The following is a 17,741-nucleotide window of genomic DNA, read 5'->3' as shown; positions in this document are numbered from 1 at the left end:
ACACACTAATACCACTGAGTAATACCCTATAACTATACAACAAAATCCACACAACATCCAACTTCTACACAAACCAAAAATTTTCTTGCTTGAAACAGAATGTATACTTCTCCTATGTGAGTTTAATTTCTTAACTACCTTGCCCTGTAAGTGACACACTCAGAACAAAGCTAAACAGCCCCCAGAATGAGCATGATGCCATGCTAATGCCACTGGTAGATTGTTTAGCAATGTCCAGTAACATATATTATGAGCTTTAGGCAGTACTATGACAAGATTGTTCATCAGTTTGGATCTTTCTTCTTTGCAACTCTATACTAAGGTTTGGAATTTGAGCTTTGTCCATATTGATCAAAGCTTTTACTTTAGATGGAAGTTCTTGAAAAGACTGAAATGTTATTGTACCTACAAAAGAAAAAATAAGGTTAGCTAAAAAATCTACAACTGTATTGCCCTCTCTTAACACATGCTGAAAGAGTACATTGTATGTACTCTTTATGTCCTTGATCCTTCTCACTTCTATCCCTATACACTATGGAGTCTCCAATTCACCATCAATAATCTTCCTCATCACAAGAGAATCAGTCTCCATAATCAATGGGTGAAGCTGTCTTTCCACACAATAAACCAATCCTTCTACAATTGCCTTTGCTTCTGCTACAATATTAGTTGTCTCCCCTATCTCCTTAGCCTTAGCAAACACCAAATCTCCTTCATGGTTTCTCACACAAAATCCATAGGAACTGGGACCCGGATTCCCCCTAAAGGCACCATCAGTATTACACTTGTACCATCCATCATAAGGAAGCTGCTATGTAACTCTCTTTGTAACAATATATGGCCTGTATCCCTCAAAAAAACTGATCATCTGTGGCCACAATAGAGGGATGCTATGCAACCAAGGATATCTAACTCTTGCAAGATAATATAATATTTTATTCACTTCATGAATCACTCTACTTCAGGACATTGTTCCCCCATGCTTTATTGTATTTCTCCTCTTCCACAGTTCCCATAGAATCACTGCTGGGGCTTCCTGAAACAAAGGTTTTAATTTAGGACAATATTTTACATCCCACCATGTTCTAATTACCTGATGAACCTGAACTACGTTTATCCCCAAACCTGCAGCTTGCATGAATCTCCTCCACACCTTAGTTGCTGTTTCACTTGTCAAAAATAAGTGTTGAAAAGAGTCTTCCTGTGGTGCTATACAACACCAACATCTAGACACTACCATATGACTACCTCTCCTCCATAAGTCATCAGTAGGAACTTTTCCTTTCCAAACCCTCCACAAGAAGAAAGAAATTTTGAAAGGCAACTCTTTAGTCCATATTTTAGCAAATTCCGGATTGATTTGTTCCCTGTGCCTTAGTATTCACTACTAACAGTGAACTTACCAGAAGTTGTAGGCATCCATTTTGGTATGTCCCAGCAATCTGTTGTATCATCAAAGTGCACCTCTCCTCTAATATGTTCTGCTATGTCTTGAGGGAAATTTTGGTCCAGAGGTTGATCATTCCATTGCTCCTCCTCTCTCAACTCAGCTACTTTTTGTACCTCTTCATTAATGGGAAATTCTGGTGGTACAACATGATATAATGCTCCTAATCCTGTCCAGTTCTCATGCCACACATTTGTAGATCCTCTTTTCATCTCCCATAATATCTCATGTTTTACTTCCTCCCTTGCTTCTAACATTTTTCTCCAGACATGTGATCCTTTTCTGAATTGTACTACTATTGGAATCTCTTTCTTGCAGTACTTATTCCACATAAAGTTGGACCAAAGAGTTTTGGTAGTTCTAAACCTCCACTACAGTTTAGCAAATAGGGCCTTTAATATATCTATCAGAGATCTAAAACCTACCCCTCCTTCTTTTTTAGGGAGACATAAGTTCTGCTACCTTGTCCAATGCCTGCTCCTTCCCTCTGCCTTATTGCTCCAGAAGAACCTTGCAAATGTTTTATGCAAATGTTCCAACACATTTTTAGGTGGATCTAGTACTGAGAGTATATGTGTTGGCATACTTTGTAGCACAGAGGTAATTAATGTTGCTTTCCCTCCATATGATAACAATTTTCCTTTCCAAGAATGTAGTTTGGCCTTCACTTTCTGACTTATATCATTGTAGTAATCCTTTCTCCTTCTTGAATAGAATATTGGACACCCTAGATAGGTAAAAGGAAACTCCCATTTTTGAAAAACATGTGATGTTACCTACAGCATTTGTCAACATATCAGATACCTTGGTATGCATATAGTATGAACTCTTTGCCTTGTCAATCAATTGCCCAGAAACCTGCTCATATTGTACCAAAACATCCACTATTCTCTGTAATGAATAAGGATTTGCAGAAGCAAATATGATGGTATCATCAGCATAGGCTAGATGATTCAAAGGATCAGTCCATTTAGGCATTCCAAAACCCCTGAATTTTCTATCTTCAAACAGTTTATTCAAAGATCTTGACAATACTTCAGCTGATAGGATAAATAAGGCGGGTGAAAGAGGATCTCCTTGCTTTACCCTCCTAGATGAGTGAAAGAACCCTGATGCTTGTCCATTAACCATGAATGAATACCAGTTATTAGAGATCAAATTCCAAACTATATTAATAAAACATTCATCAAATCCCATCCTCCTTAATACATGCAACAAAAACTTCCATGAGACCCTATCATAGGCCTTTGCTATGTCTAGATTAATCACCACTTTAGCAGGTTTCCCCCTCAGCCTTATGTCAGTAACAATCTCTTGAGTTAACAAAATATTTTCAAAAATACTCCTGCCCTTGACAAAACCTGATTGGTTTGGAGAGATCAAAGAAGGTAATACCTTTTCCAGCCTATCATGTACCACTCTTGAGAAAACTTTATTAATAAAGTTACTCAAGCTTATAGGTCTCAGATCTGAGAAAGTTTGAACTCTTGGTTTTTGGGCAGTAACACAAGATTTGTATGAGTGACTGATTTTGGCAATGGATTACCCTCAAAGAATAAGATCAACATTTTGTGTATATCCTCTCCTATTATATCCCAGCATGATTGAAAAAACAAACCTGAAAAACCATCCGGGCCACTTGCACTTTCACTGCTCAATGCAAACACTGCTGCCTTTACTTCTTCTCTAGTAGGTAGTCTACATAGCTCCAAATTTTGTTCCATTGTCACCATTGTAGGAACATTGTTCAGTAGTTCAAAACTTGTAGGATCACCCTCTTTAGTAAACTGCTTCTAAAAGAAATCCACTGCAGCATTAGACATTGCCTCTGGAGATTCAATCCATGTATCATCTGCAACCTTCATCCTTTTTAGTTGCAACTTTTGTCTCTTGCCATTAACATGATTATGAAAGAACCTAGTATTCCTGTCCCCTTCCTCAAACCATCTCATGCCTGCTTTCTGCTTCCAGTATTGTTCTTCAATGTTTAAATATTTCTTCAACTCTGCTTGGATCTGTTGAAGAACTATTCTATTTGCTATTGATGAATCTTCTTCAAATAACATCTCTTTGATTCTTACCACATCCTCTCTAATTGCCAGTTGTTTGAAAATGTCTCCATAAGTCAGCCTGCTCCACTTTGAAAGAGCAATCTTGACTCTTTTCAACTTCTGCTTAAACATTAAGAAAGGGTCCCCTATAAAATCAGCTATCCAGTTCTGCCTTACTACATCTAGGAAAGTCTCATGATTTGCCCAAAAGTTCAAAAGCTTAAAGGGCTTAACAAACTTCAAAGATTCCTCACCACAACTCAATAACAATGGTGCATGATCAGAACCTGTTCTAATAAGGTGTTCTACTTCAATTGTAGGAAAAAGAGTCTGAAAAGGCATATTCACCAGGATTCTGTCTAGTCTCTTGAATATACACTCCTCATTTGGTCTCCCATTCCACCAAGTAAAATGACTGCCTTTGAATCCCAAATCAAACAATTCACATGAGTTACACACAGAATGCAAAGTCTTCATATTCTGGTGGATATACTGGTAGGCCTCCTATCTTTTCTTCTTCTCCCAACACCACATTGAAATCACCACCTACTAGCCATGGCAGCTCCATATCACTAGCCAAACAATAAAGACTATCCCATAATTCTAGTCTCTCTAAGGAACAATACTTAGCATATACAAATGTCATTATAATGTATTTACCAAGGTCTTGGTGATACACTCTGATGGTAATTTGTTGCCCAGTGTCAACCACAAGATCCCATTCCACAACAAAATCAAAAAACAACCAAATTTTGCAATTTACATTAGAGATTACAGCTTCCATGCCTAATCTTCTTCTATATTTGTTCAGAAATTTCTTCATTTGTTTAGGCTCCATTAGAGCCACAATGAAAAAACCATGTTCCTTCTGCATATTGATCACTCTCTGAAAGGCCTTCTGAATTTTAACAGACCTTATATTCCATATAAGTGTTTTAATCATCATCTTGAAGCTCCAGAGGTTGCCCTTCTAGACAAAATTCTTGTAGGTTGTACTGGCTCTTTAGGTTGATTTTTCTTGCCCTTCTTCCCACTTTTAGTAGATACTGTAGGAGTTACATCCCCTTCTCTCATCACACCCTTGAAGTTTTCTATAGTGGATTCATCATCATCTTCCTCCTCATATTGCTTTTGCTTATCCACCATAGAATTCTGTATGTCTAATGGCAACTACTGATGAGTTATGAGATCGTGCATTACTTGATTAGGAGATTTCAATGGTAAATCCACTTTGATATGTAATGGGGATCCAGTTCCAAATGAACATGCCATTGGTAACACATCACTATCCCCAGTAATTATGGCTTGTTCTCCATGTTCATAAGGTGTCAATGCTGTTTCAAACTGTTCAGAATTACTCCCCATGTCTCCTAGCTTCTCTTGCATCAATTTAAACTGAAGCTCATACACAGACCCAAGGTTAGGATTTGCTGTAGCAATATTAGCAGAAATTGCCTGAGATACTATTCCATTGGAATCATCCCTCTTCTCATTGTCTGTTTGTTGAATTTAACACACTATATCCTTCCTAAGTTTAGTAGGAAGACATTGATCTTGTCCTTTCTCCAATGCATATACAGGTACCCCATCAACATACGCTAAAATATCCCCAGTTTTACTGGGAGTTACTGTTCCATTGCCCTTCTCAATGATCCTTACATCAACTGAACCATCTTGATTTTCTACTTCCTTTAATGCTCCTGAACCTCCTCCAATTTCTTTTCCAACATTCAACTTCATAGAGTTCAAATTATAGTCTAACCTCGCTTTTGGATTGCCAGAATTTTCTGTAGTATCTAAAGTATTCCCAGTTTCTTGAAGGTGTTTGTTGTCTCTTTTTTCTTTGTCTCCTTTTGACTGAACTGCACCTATCTGATTATCCATGAGCTCCACCTTATCACTCCATAATGTCTTAGCTGAATTTAATTCATGTAATTTCTCTGGTTGGCCTGATTCTTCATGCGTTTGAGATGGGATCTCTTGACATGAATGGTTAGTTGTAACATTCAGCTGCATAAGTTCCTCCTTGTTTGTCCCAAAAGTTCTATGTACCCAATCAATTGTAGCCTCTTTCTTAGCCTTCTCAGCAGCTTCTTGATCCATAGGAACCGTGGACCTACCAATATCTTTTCCATGACCACCTTGAGTTGTTGCTACTGGAGTCCCATTATGAGTAGGATTCCCAGATTTTCTATTTCTAGTACCTTTTCAACTGCCTCCTTCTTCACCTGCTTTAACTCCCCTTGACTCCCTTCTCCAGTTGGTTTAGGATTCTTCACCTCAGTAACATTCCTATTCCCATTAACACTAGAATTAGGATTTACTAATCCGGCCTTGAACTGATGTTCCTTCTCCTGCACCTTCTCCTGCACCATCTTGGATTATTTTTCTTTTTGTTCTTTCTTCTTACCATTGAAATGATCCACTCCTTTGCCTTCCGTAATTTGTAAAGGAGGATTTGTAACCTCCTCCACCTCCAATGCATTAAACTTGTTTCTGGTTGTCACTTCCTCCAGTTTTGTCTTACCTTTACCTTTGCCACCTTCCTTTCCTTGCTTGTCATCAATAATATGCCCTCTTTTATCCCTTTGATATTTGTTCTTTCTAGCTTGCATCCATTCCTGCTTGGCTTGACTAACACGTGGCTTTCCCACCACTCTACCACTTGATAGAACCTTAGTTGAATTTGCAACAGTACCTACTAGCTCCTTGCTTGTACCTTCTTGTTCTTTCCTCATATCATTAGCTTGTTCCTCAAACTTCCTCAACCCTGGATTAATCACCCAGCATTCCTCTTCCTAGTGTCTTTGTTTTTACAATATTTGCAGTACTTAGGCATATAATCATACCTAATCTTAATCCACTTGAACTCCTCCGGCCCAGTCTCATCTTCTTCCTCTACAATCTTTATTCTTTGAGATAAATTAGCTAGTAAATTCACCTCTACTTTCACCTTTGCACAACTTGGCCTTGTACAATTTTGAGTGGCTAAATCAACATGTAATGGCCTCCTTACTGCCCTAGCTAAAGAAAAAACAAACTCCTTCCCAAAAAAGTTAGGAGGCAAATCTTGAAATGAAATCCAAGCTATTGCAATAGGTGTTTCTTCATTAACTTTCCACCATGGATTCCACTTGGTGCATCGCATCTGCCACATCTCATTATAGATCTTCAAGTAATAAGCAGGCTTGGATAGTAGATGAATATAATCCTCCATTAATGAAAGCTTGATCAAAACATGGTTGTGCTCAATAAGGCCAACTGAGCATGGGCCTTTTAATTCACATTGTGTAGGCAATGCTTTACGTAAATCATGAATTCCAGGCTTCCCATAAGAAAACTTACCCAACACTGCCAGGTTCAAGCCTTGTTGTGCGATGGACTGCCTTAATTCTTGCTTCTTCCATCTCACGATTGGTTCCCCATGCAGATATTCAATATGTTTTATGGCTACGTTAGGAACAGTTTGCATGGGAGCATTTAATGCATTAGGTTTAAGGAGATTTGCGTAATTTTGGATTGGATTTGGGATTGTAGATGGTTGGGGGGATGTTATAGGCGGGGAAGACGACTGCCCAACCTCCATTGAAGGCTGGGCAGTGGCTGGCGTGGCCATGGCAGCTAGGTTTAGGCATCAAGTTTTAGGGTTTTTTAGGAGAGAGTAATCGGAGGATCCTGAGGAATTCGGGTCTTGGAGTTACGTATTGGTATTGAGAGTTAAATATGGTGTATGCCGAGTGGCACATTTAAACACTATTATTACTTTATTCCTGTTTTAAATTATTTTACTTCTGCAAATTTTGGTTTATCTTCCGAAATTTAGGCTTACCTAGTCGTAGAGACTAGGTGCCGTCACGATGGTTCACGGAGGACGAACCGGGGTCGTGACACCAAGAGCCTAGGAGCAGAAGTCATCGAAGCAAAATGCAACTCCCTCCTGGTAGTTAACCAAGTGAATGGGAGCTTCGAGGTTCGAGAAGACAGGATGCAAAGACACTTAGATGAACTTTAGGTCATATTGCATAATTTCAAAGAATGGACTCTAGTCCACATTCCCCGAGATCAGAACAGCGAGGCTGATGCACTCGCGAACCTGGGGTCGTCAGTAGAAGAAGATGACATACTCCCAGGGGCTGTTATACAGTTGTCCAAATTGATGATCGAGGAAGGCCATACTGAGATCAACTCGACAAGTCTAACATGGGATTGGAGGAATAAATATATCAACTATTTGAAAAGCGGGAAGCTGCCCATAGATCCAAATCGACTATTTGAAAAGCGGGAAGCTGCCCACAGATCCAAAGGAATTGAGGGACATCCGAGCCAAAGCAACTCGATTTTCACTCGACAAGAATGGAACACTATATAGAAGGACCTTCGACAGACCTCTAGCAGTATGCTTGGGACCAGGAGACACCGATTATGTTCTTCGAGAAATCCACGAGGGCACTTGTGGAAATCATTCCAGCGCTGATTCTTTAGTTCGAAAAGTGATCAGGGCAGGCTACTATTAGGACAACATGGAGAAGGACACCAAGGAATTCGTTCAAAGATGTGACAAATGCCAAAGGTTTGCGCCGAAGATTTACCAACCTGGTAAACATCTGCATTCAGTCTTATCACCATGGCCGTTCATGAAATGGGGGATGGACATCGTCGGCCCCTTACCAATGGCACCAGGTAAAGCCAGATTTATTTTATTTACAACTGATTACTTTATCTCCTTTTACTTTTAATTTATTTGTCATGAGGACATGACATTATTTAAGCTAGGGGCAGAGGAATATGTTAGTTATATATGTATTTCTTTTAAGTTTTTTTTCGGTTAAATATGAAAAAAGAGTATATTTTACAATTGGAAAATGTGTTTTTAGTAAAATTATAAATTTAAAAAAAAATTAAAAAAATTGAGTTGCCTTATTCTTAAGGTAACTTATTTCATGTACTTCCATGGATTTCTTGTTCAGTTCTTTGCCATGGTCGTAATATTTTGAACTGAACATTTTTTAGGACTTTTTAACTTGTTTTGGTAAATAAGTTGGCTAAATTTGATTTGACTTGAAAATCATGACACTTAGAAAAGACGAATTTGATTAAGTACCATTCACGGGTTTTATGATCACTTTTCTAAGCTCATGCTTACTTATTGGTGATTAAAATCATAGTTTTCGTTGGCCCAAGTGTATTGTGCAATTAGCTCTATTGTCTAGTTCTCCTGCTTATCTGGAATTCTAGAACTTGCCTTAAATGTGGATTGACGCGAAATTCTAGGCAGATCTTTGAGTAAAGAAATAAACGTAGGCCTTCTTTGTTGCGCCATAGCCTAAATTGACCTACCTTAATGATTTTTATCCATAGTTAGCCCAGTTGAGCCTAAATAAATTATCTCTATTTTGTTGGTCACCAAGCTTTAACCCTTAGCCTGTTTGTTGTTATGATTTGTTCTTTGTTCATCCAATTCCCTTTTGGGCACTTTAAGAGTTGATCTGAATATAAAAATCTGGGCGTGAGGTGTAATTGCAAAAATAATTGGTGAAAGAATAATTATTTGAGGTTGTTGATCTTTTGAGATGTTGTTTTGTTTTGAAAAAAAATAGTTACTTCTGAATTTCAAAAAAAAAAAATAGCAACAAAGAAACGTTGGCGACTCCATAAAAAAATTGAAAGGGATGAAACAAAATAGAGGTTTATTGTTTAAATGAGATGAAAGGCGATTGTACTTAAGAAATAAAATTAATGTATAGTGCCCATAGGGAATTTAAGTCACTATTATCTATATGTATCCTACCTATTCCTAAGCCTACTTTACAACCTTGCAAAAGTCCTACATGATCTTAACTCAGAGACTCCTATATTAGTGGAGAACCACATGATAGTCAAGCTTATGATTATTTCCAGTAGCTTGAGGTACTTCTTTGTTGAGAATGAGCGCATTTTTTATCTATGCCCTTCTTTGATCTTATATCTATATATTATGTAATATATGAGCATCTCTCTTCATTCAGTGAGACACACTTGGGAATAGAAAATATTATGATTTCAGTTCTCAATAGGTGAACATGAGTACAGTTAAAAGTTGTTTGAACTCGTGGATTGGTCTTAGTCAATTCTTCTATGTCAAAACCTCTCATGATTTCACGTAAGTGTTTAGTTACTGTGTTCATTTATTTTCTTTTTTCGAGGATGAGTAAAACTTTAAGTATGGGAGAATTTGATAAGTACATTTAACCAGATGTTAACCACGTAAATTCTCTCATAAAAACATATAAATTATCATGTTTCCTCCATATTCTTAACTTTATTTTGCAGGAATAATTATAGCAGAATTATTGTGCACAACATGAAAAAAGAAAAATAAATATTCAAGAAAAATACAACAAAGAAGTGTAAGATCGAGCTATGATTCATTACTGCCATGACAATGCACCAAGTCTCGATTTGCCATGATGAAATCGATGAAATCTAAACTTAGAATTGCAGAATTTTCATCTCTGCAAATTCAAAATCTAGACTTTCCATTGAAATCTAGCACCAAATCGAGAATTCGAATTCTCATATCTGCAAATGCAAAATCTAGATTTGCCATGGAAATCTAGCACCAAATCGAGAAGTCATCATGAAATTTTCTTATATAAGAAGATGTTGTCGATCAGAAGAGCATCGCAGTGGAGAGAAAGCTTAGAGCTAGAAATCTGAATCCAAATTCTTAATAAGCTTCTCTGTTTTATTTCTTTCACTAGTATCGAGTTATCTTTTCTTTTAAATCACAATAGTGGTTTAGTTGTTGTTTCCAAATAAATTCCTGTGTAGGAAATTACTCTAGTTCCTGCTTGTAATTAAATAAGGGGAATTATTCTTCTTGAATATTTCTTTCTACTTTCTTATTTAATGGACAAAAATATTTCCATTGTTAGTACTAGTTCCAGTATGGAGTAACTTTTCTTGTGTTGGGAGAAAGACGGATCTTAATATTTCTATATAATAGTAGATATTATTCCTTAAATTCACATGCTTGAGCTAAAATTTATTTAACTTTTATCTGCTTTTACAGTTAGACGTTATTTAATTTATTAACATCTATCTATCTTGTTCTACATATTAACTGTTTATTAATTCTGTAATCGAGAGAGGCGGAAGAAATAATATAGTTAAATGTAGTATTGATAAATATTAATATTTATTCAGTAACATCTATCTCTTTTATGTTATAATTAATTTTACACTTATTTGTAATCGAGAGAGGCGAATGGTTTAATAATCAGTTATAACGAGTAGGGTAACCGAAAGGGACTTACTATCAAGAGCATGTTTTAGTTCAATCATATATTTCTGGTTCTTTAGTATTACTATTTTGAAGATTAATTTGTATAACCGAGAGGAGTGCAATTAATTATTCAACTTGAGTAATAATATATATTTGTAATCGTGAGAGCCATTTATACCTTTTTGAGAAATAGAAATTGAAGAATAATAATTCTACTATATAATAGAAATATTAAGTGAAGTCAAGATCCCAACACCTTTTATTATATTTGTGAAAAACAAAATATTTTCTATTACTCTATTTATACATTTTTAGTTAGTTAATTTACAATTCAACTCTTTCTGATTTTCTCAAATAGTAATTAAAACAAGAAACGTATGTAGAATAGATAAACGTAGTAGTAGTAGCAGCAACAACAGTAGTAGTAGCAGTAGTAGGTAGTAGCAACAGTAGTAGCAACAACAGTAGCAGTAGCAGTAGCAGTAGCAGTAGCAATAGCAGCAGTAGCAGTAGCAACAGTAGCAACAGCAGTAGCATTAGCAGCAGTAGCAGCAGCAGCAGTAGCAGTAGGAGTAGCAGTAGCAGTAGGAGTAGCCGTAGCAGTAGGAGTAGTAGTAGGAGTAGCAGTAGCAGTAGGAGTAGCACTAGTAGTAGTAGTAGCACTAGTAGTAGTAGTAGTAGTAGTAGTAGTAATAGTGGTAGGATTTCAGCTAGCTCTTTTATAATCAGCTAGCTCTTTTCATAAATTAAAAAAAATAAAATCTTTGCTTTAAGGATTTTAGGTAGTTTATGACCCACTCTTTTACAAAAGAGTTGGCGAATTACGATCCAAAAATTGAAAAATCTCTTCGATTGCGCAGGAAAGGACAAACATCATCTCCTCAAAGTATAGCTTGTGAAGAAATGTAGAATGAAGAGCCTAACAATAACCAACTTCCACCATATCAAGTGAAAGAATAGTTCGATGAAGTGGCTCCACGACGTGACAAAATACTCAGAGATTATGCAAGGCCAGATCATTTCGAAGGAGAATCAAGTGTGAGGAGATCACCAATTGCAGCAAACAACTTTGAAATCTGTACAGGCTTGATTCAAACCATTCAACAGTCATATCATTTTACTGGTGATGCGAGTGAAGATCCTCACACCCATTTAATTGATTTTCTTGAATTAGTTGAAACTTGCAGGTATAATGGAGTCACAACAGATGCTATCAGGTTGTGGCTTTTTCCTTTTTCATTAAAAGGTGAAGCCGAAACATGGTTGCGAAGTCTACCAAGAGGTTCCATTACCACATGGGACCAAATGACCCAAACATTTCTTAATAAATATTTTTCACCTGCAAAAACATTTAAAATGAAGCAAGAAATCAATAATTTTATGCAGACAGATTCTGAATCTGTATACCGGGCATGGGAAACATTAGCAGCAATGTTAAAAAATGCCCACATCATGGTATCCAAGACCCTGACATTTTATATATTTTCTATCACGGTCTTAAACCCTCTTCTAGAAATGTAATTGATGCAGCATCAGGAGGATCAATAATGAGAAAAACTACTGTAGAAGCAATGCAATTGCTTAATGAGATTTCGGAAAATGTTGTTCAATGGCCCTCAGACAGAATGATTATCAAGAAAACAGTAGGAGTAAATCAAGTTGAAGCTTTGAATTCATTGACACAACAAATTACAAACTTAACACAAAAAGTTGAGGCCTTTCAGGTAGGTGCTCACTCATCAAACCAACCTGAGAATTATAATGTTTTTCAAGGTAATCATCCAAGTCATGAATGTCAAGCTTCAACACAAAATAAAGAACAGGTAAATGTGATTGGTTATAAAAATAATTACTCATTTGGTAGTCCCATGGCACAAAAACATCCAGGATTTTAGTGGAGTAATCCTAATGGTGTTGAAAATCCTCAAAGATTTTTTAATCAAAAGCAGCAGGTACAGGGACCACCTGGTTTTCAAAATCAAAAGAGAGGGCAATATAATCATCAACAATATTAGCAGTAGCCCCAAAGAGCTCATCAACAAAGCCTTGAAGACCTGATGTACAAATTCATTAAGGCTACTAACGAGAAGGTTAAAAGTCAACATTCAGCTATCAAGAATTTGGAAATTCAGGTAAGCCAATTAGCAACCCTCATGTCTGGACAAATTCAAGGTGCTCTACCAAGCAACACTGAGAAAAATCCAAAAGAACACCTCAAAGTCATCTCTCTACGATCAGGTAAATCTCTTGATGATCCATATGCAGATAGAAAAGGAAAGCCATAAGTGGAAAAGGTAACTGAAGGTGAGAATAAAATAGAATATAAGTTTCCAAAAGAACAAAAGAATAAAGGGAAAAATGTACAAGAAAATGAATTGATAACAAATCCTCACTCTGTACCTCTCCCTTTTCCCCAAAAGATGAAAAGAGAAAAGCTTGACAAACAGTTTTCAAAGTTTCTAGATATTTTAAAGCAACTTTACATTAACATACCTTTCACATATGCTTTGACAAAAATGCCTTCATATGCTAAATTTCTCAAAGAAATTTTGTCAAGTAAAAGAAAATTGGAAGAAGTTTCAGTGGTTAAACTTACAGAAAAATGTAGTGATATACTTCAAAATAAGCTCCCACAGAAACTTGGTGATCCAGGAAGTTTTACAATTTCTTGTACCGTGGGAGGTACTCACTTTGAAATGGCGTTATGTGATTCAGGTGCCTTAATAAATCTAATACCTTTTTCAATTTTCAAGAAATTAGAACTTGGTGAAATAAAAGATATTGGCGTGTCTCTTTAATTAGCTGATCAAAGTACTAAAGGACCAAAAGGAATTATTGAAAATATCCTTGTTAGAGTTGACAAATTTGTATTTCCAGTAGATTTTATAGTGCTTGAAATGGAAGAAAATACTGAGGTACCATTTATTTTAGGTAGATCACTTCTTGCAACAGGGAGAGCAATTATTGATGTTCATCAAGGACAATTAATATTGCGAGTTGATGAGGAAAGAGTGATTTTTGACATGCAAAAAAATGATGAAAATTCTTGGGGATGAGTCATCATCATCTTATTTTCAAATAGACTTACTAGATGACCTTGTAGACGAATACAAAGATAATCAGTTAATTACTGATTCATTGGAGAGATGTTTAGCTAGGTCAAGTACCATAAGTGATGATAACCCCGTAATTAGAGAAGAAGCTGAAATATGAGTCAGAGAATGAGAAAGTCTCACAAGAAGGAGTTCAATTAAAAATTAAACTCAAAGAACTTCCCTCTCATTTAAAGTATGTGTTTCTTGAACCTGAATTATTTTCAGTAATCATTTCATCTTCTTTGACTATAGAACAGGAAAGCAAACTGATTGGAGTCCTGAGAAAACACAAAAAAGTCTTAGGGTGGACTATAGCCGATATCAATGGAATCAGTCCAGCTATTTGCATGCATATGATTCTTATGGAGGATAATTACAAGCCAATAGTCCAACCCCAGAGGAGACTAAACTCAGCAATACAGGAAGTCATCAAGAAAGAAGTGGTGAAACGTGTAGCAGCAGGTATCATTTATCCAATATCTGACAGTCCTTGAGTGAGTCCTATATAGGTAGTACCAAAGAAAGGAGGTATGGCAGTAATAAAAAATAAAAATAATGAACTCATACCTACTAGAACAGTCACATGATGGAGAGTCTGTATTGATTACAGATGATTTAATAATGCCACAAGGAAAGATCATTTTTATTTGCCCTTTATTGATCAAATGCTTGAAAAAGTTGCATGCCATGATTTTTACTGTTTTCTTGACGGATATTCTGGGTATAATCAGATACCAATTTATCCAGAAGAACAAGAGAAAACCACATTCACATGCCCCAAGGTACGTATGCTTACCGAAGAATGCCATTTGGACTATGCAATGCTCCCGCTACATTTCAGCGTTGTATGTCAGCAATTTTCTCAGATATGACTGAAAAGTTTCTTGAAATATTTATGGATGATTTCATACTTTTTAGTAAGACATTTGAAGATTGTCTCTATAATTTAACTTTGGTGCTTAAAAGGTGTGAAAAGACCAATTTAGTTCTTAATTGGAAAAAATGTCATTTCATGGTAACAGAGAGAATTGTTTTAGGACATAAAATTTCTGTGAAAAGGATAGAAGTTGATAAAGCTAAAATTGATCTTATAACAGGATTACCCCCTCCTACCACTGTTAAAGGCATTAGAAGTTTCTTAGGGCATGCAGGTTTTTATAGAAGGTTTATAAATATTTTTCAAAAATCTCAAAACCTCTAACTAACCTACTGACGAAAGATGTGAAGTTTGAATTTTCAGATGATTGCAAAAAAGCATTTAAGATTCTCAAGGAACATTTGACTAATGTTCCAATTGTTATTTCTCCTGATTGGAGAGAACCATTTAAAATAATGTGTGATGCAAGTGATATAACAGTTGGAGCGATATTGGGACAAAAGAGAGACAAGATTTTCAGGCCTATTTACTATGCCAGTAGAACCCTCAATGAAGCTCAGAAGAATTATGCTACAACTGAGAAAGAACTACTTGCGGTAGTATTTGCATTTGACAAATTTCGTTCCTATTTGATAGGAACAAAGGTTACAATTTATACTGATCATGCAGCTTTAAAGTACCTCTTAGCAAAGAAGGATGCTAGACCCAGATTGCTAAGATAGATACTCCTTTTGCAAGAATTCGATCTTAAAATAAAAGTTCGAAAAGGTTTTGAGAATCAGGTAGCTGATCATTTGTCTCGTTTGGAAAATCCTCCTACTGATATAGAAGATATAAAAGAGGGATTTCCCAATGAACATATATTTTCAGTCACAACTATTATAGATCGACCACCTTGGTTCGTTGATATTGCCAACTATTTGGCCGGAAGATGGATTCCAAAAGATCTTTCTTATGAACAAAAGAAAAAACTTAAAAAAGAAGCAAGACATTATTACTGGGAAGATTCTTACTTGTTTAAATTTTGTGCAGATGACATAATCAGGAGATGTGTGCCGGAAATAGAAATGAACAACATTTTAAGTCACTGCCATGATGGGGTTGTAGGAGGACACTATGGAGGAAGAAAGACAACAGCTAAAGTACTTGAAGTTGGATTTTACTGGCCTACTCTATTCAAAGATGCAAGGAATTATGTTGCCACTTGCGATAAATGCTAGAGAATCGGTAACATTTCAAAAAGGGACAAAATGCCTCTTAACTCTATTTTTGTGTGTGAAATCTTTGATGTATGGGGCATTGATTTTATGGGTCCTTTTCCTCCTTCAAATGGCTATGAATATATTTTGGCCGCTGTTGACTACATTTCAAAATAGGTAGAAGCAGTTGCTACTAGAAAAAATGATGTTCATATTGTTTGTGCTTTTCTCAAAAAAAATATTTTTTCTAGATTTGGAACTCCATGAGTTATGATAAGTGATCAAGGAACTCATTTTATAAATAGACAATTTGCTAGTTTGCTGTTAAAATATGGAGTAACTCATAAAATAGGAACTCCATATCATGCTCAAACAAGCGGGCAAGTTGAAGTATCCAATAGAGAATTAAAAAGAATTTTAGAAAAAACTGTTGGTTCTTCTCGAAAAGATTGGTCTTTAAAGATAGATGATGCTTTATGGGCATACAAAACTGCTTTCAAAACTCCCATAGGCACATCTCCTTATAGGCTAGTTTTTGTAAAAGCTTGTCATTTACCTGTGGAATTAGAACATAAAGCATATTGGGCTATAAAATTATTGAATCTAAACTTGCCAGATGCAGGTAAAAATCGTCTATTGCAACTTGATGAGTTGGAAGAGTTCAGACTTACAGCATACGAAAATGCTAAATTGTACAAGGAAACGACAAAAAAATGGCATGACAAGCTCATCCGCCATAAAGATTTTAAAGTTGGGAATCATGTTCTATTGTACAATAGCCGATTGAGATTATTTCTAGGAAAGTTTAAGTCACATTGGACATGACCATACACAATAATAGAGATTACCCCATATGGTACCATTGAAATACAACATGCAGATGGGGGAGACAAATTCAAAGTAAACAGTCATCGTTTGAAGCCTTATATCAGCAGATTCTTTGACAAACGGGCTTCAACACTCCTTTTTGCCTAATTTTTAAAATAAGTCGAGCTGGCGACGTTAAACTCAGAACTATTTTCTTCCCCTCTCTTTAATCGTTTAAGTAATTATTAGTAGTAACATATAATATTTCCTTTTAGTAAATATATATATATATATATATATATAATAAAATTAGTTTTTTTTCTTATAAAAAAAGTAAAAAATAATAATAATTGCATGTTTATATTATATTATATATATATGTGTGTGTATGTAGTATGTATTAATATATTTTGCCATAATAAAAAAGCACTCCCACTATTTCAACAATGAAAGTTTTCTCCTATCATGAAAAAGAATATTTTCTTTGCCATAATCTTGTCTTTGTTATATGAGAGAAACCTTGAGAAGCCAAGAAAAAGGAAATGAGGCCAAAATCGAAAACAATCAGGAAGCTCCTTTATCTCCTTTTACTTTTAATTTATTTGTCATGAGGACAAGACATTATTTAAGCTAGGGGGCAGAGGAATATGTTAGTTATATATGTATTTCTTTTAAGTTTTTTTCGGTTAAATATAAAAAAAGAGTATATTTTACAACTGGAAAATATGTTTTTAGTAAAATTATAAATTAAAAAAAAAATTAAAAAATTGAGTCGCCATATTCTTAAGGCAACTTATTTCATGTACTTCCATAGATTTCTTGTTCAGTTCTTTACCATGGTCGTTAATATTTTGAACTGAACATTTTAGGACTTTTTAACTTGTTCTGGTAAATAAGTTGGCTAAACTTGATTTGACTTGAAAAGCATGACACTTAGAAATGACGAATTTGATTAAGTACCATTCACGGGTTTTATGATCACTTTTCTAAGCTCATGCTTA

General features: G+C 35.7%; 3 protein-coding genes across 5 annotated transcripts; 1 reads left to right on the top strand and 2 right to left on the bottom strand.

Moving 5' to 3' along the window:
- Positions 1-3,240: 3,240 nt before the first annotated feature.
- LOC138871563 (uncharacterized) lies at positions 3,241-3,840 on the bottom strand. Its single transcript, XM_070149449.1, has one exon. The coding sequence runs from the start codon at positions 3,838-3,840 to the stop codon at positions 3,241-3,243; it is 600 nt and encodes a 199-aa protein (XP_070005550.1).
- A 2,437-nt stretch (positions 3,841-6,277) lies between these two features.
- LOC138871562 (uncharacterized) lies at positions 6,278-7,114 on the bottom strand. Its single transcript, XM_070149448.1, has one exon. The coding sequence runs from the start codon at positions 7,112-7,114 to the stop codon at positions 6,278-6,280; it is 837 nt and encodes a 278-aa protein (XP_070005549.1).
- Positions 7,115-9,423: 2,309 nt separating this feature from the next.
- LOC104245055 (uncharacterized) lies at positions 9,424-16,637 on the top strand. 3 transcript variants are annotated; one of them, XM_070150069.1, is made up of 6 exons: positions 9,424-9,637; positions 11,623-13,000; positions 14,110-14,319; positions 14,589-14,639; positions 15,767-15,961; positions 16,550-16,637. In XM_070150069.1, the coding sequence occupies exons 2-5, from the start codon at positions 12,820-12,822 to the stop codon at positions 15,952-15,954; spliced, it is 630 nt and encodes a 209-aa protein (XP_070006170.1). In that variant the 5' UTR covers positions 9,424-9,637; positions 11,623-12,819; the 3' UTR covers positions 15,955-15,961; positions 16,550-16,637. The 3 variants fall into 3 exon arrangements, with proteins under 3 accessions (XP_070006170.1, XP_070006169.1, XP_070006171.1); XM_070150068.1 differs by lacking the exon at positions 16,550-16,637 and having other exon boundaries at positions 15,767-16,093; XM_070150070.1 differs by lacking the exons at positions 14,589-14,639; positions 16,550-16,637 and having other exon boundaries at positions 15,767-16,093.
- The last annotated feature ends 1,104 nt before the right edge of the window (positions 16,638-17,741 follow it).

This window comes from Nicotiana sylvestris, chromosome 6 (genome assembly GCF_000393655.2).
Source record: "Nicotiana sylvestris chromosome 6, ASM39365v2, whole genome shotgun sequence".
Lineage (NCBI taxonomy): Eukaryota > Viridiplantae > Streptophyta > Magnoliopsida > Solanales > Solanaceae > Nicotiana > Nicotiana sylvestris.
The sequence above is the reverse complement of the archived record's forward strand: the minus strand, read 5'-3'. Positions and strand labels throughout refer to the sequence as shown.

What these genes read in the sequence shown, in the direction of transcription:
- LOC138871563 (XM_070149449.1), bottom strand. Translation starts at nt 3,840, where the DNA reads ATGCCTTTTCAGACTCTTTTTCCTACAATTGAAGTAGAACACCTTATT.
- LOC138871562 (XM_070149448.1), bottom strand. Translation starts at nt 7,114, where the DNA reads ATGGCCACGCCAGCCACTGCCCAGCCTTCAATGGAGGTTGGGCAGTCG.
- LOC104245055 (XM_070150069.1), top strand. Translation starts at nt 12,820, where the DNA reads ATGTACAAATTCATTAAGGCTACTAACGAGAAGGTTAAAAGTCAACAT. An exon ending in GGTGAAACGTGTAGCAGCAG is followed by an intron (nt 14,320 to 14,588) that starts GTATCATTTATC and finishes GGGTATAATCAG; the next exon opens with ATACCAATTTATCCAGAAGA. An exon ending in CCACATTCACATGCCCCAAG is followed by an intron (nt 14,640 to 15,766) that starts GTACGTATGCTT and finishes AATTTTGTGCAG; the next exon opens with ATGACATAATCAGGAGATGT.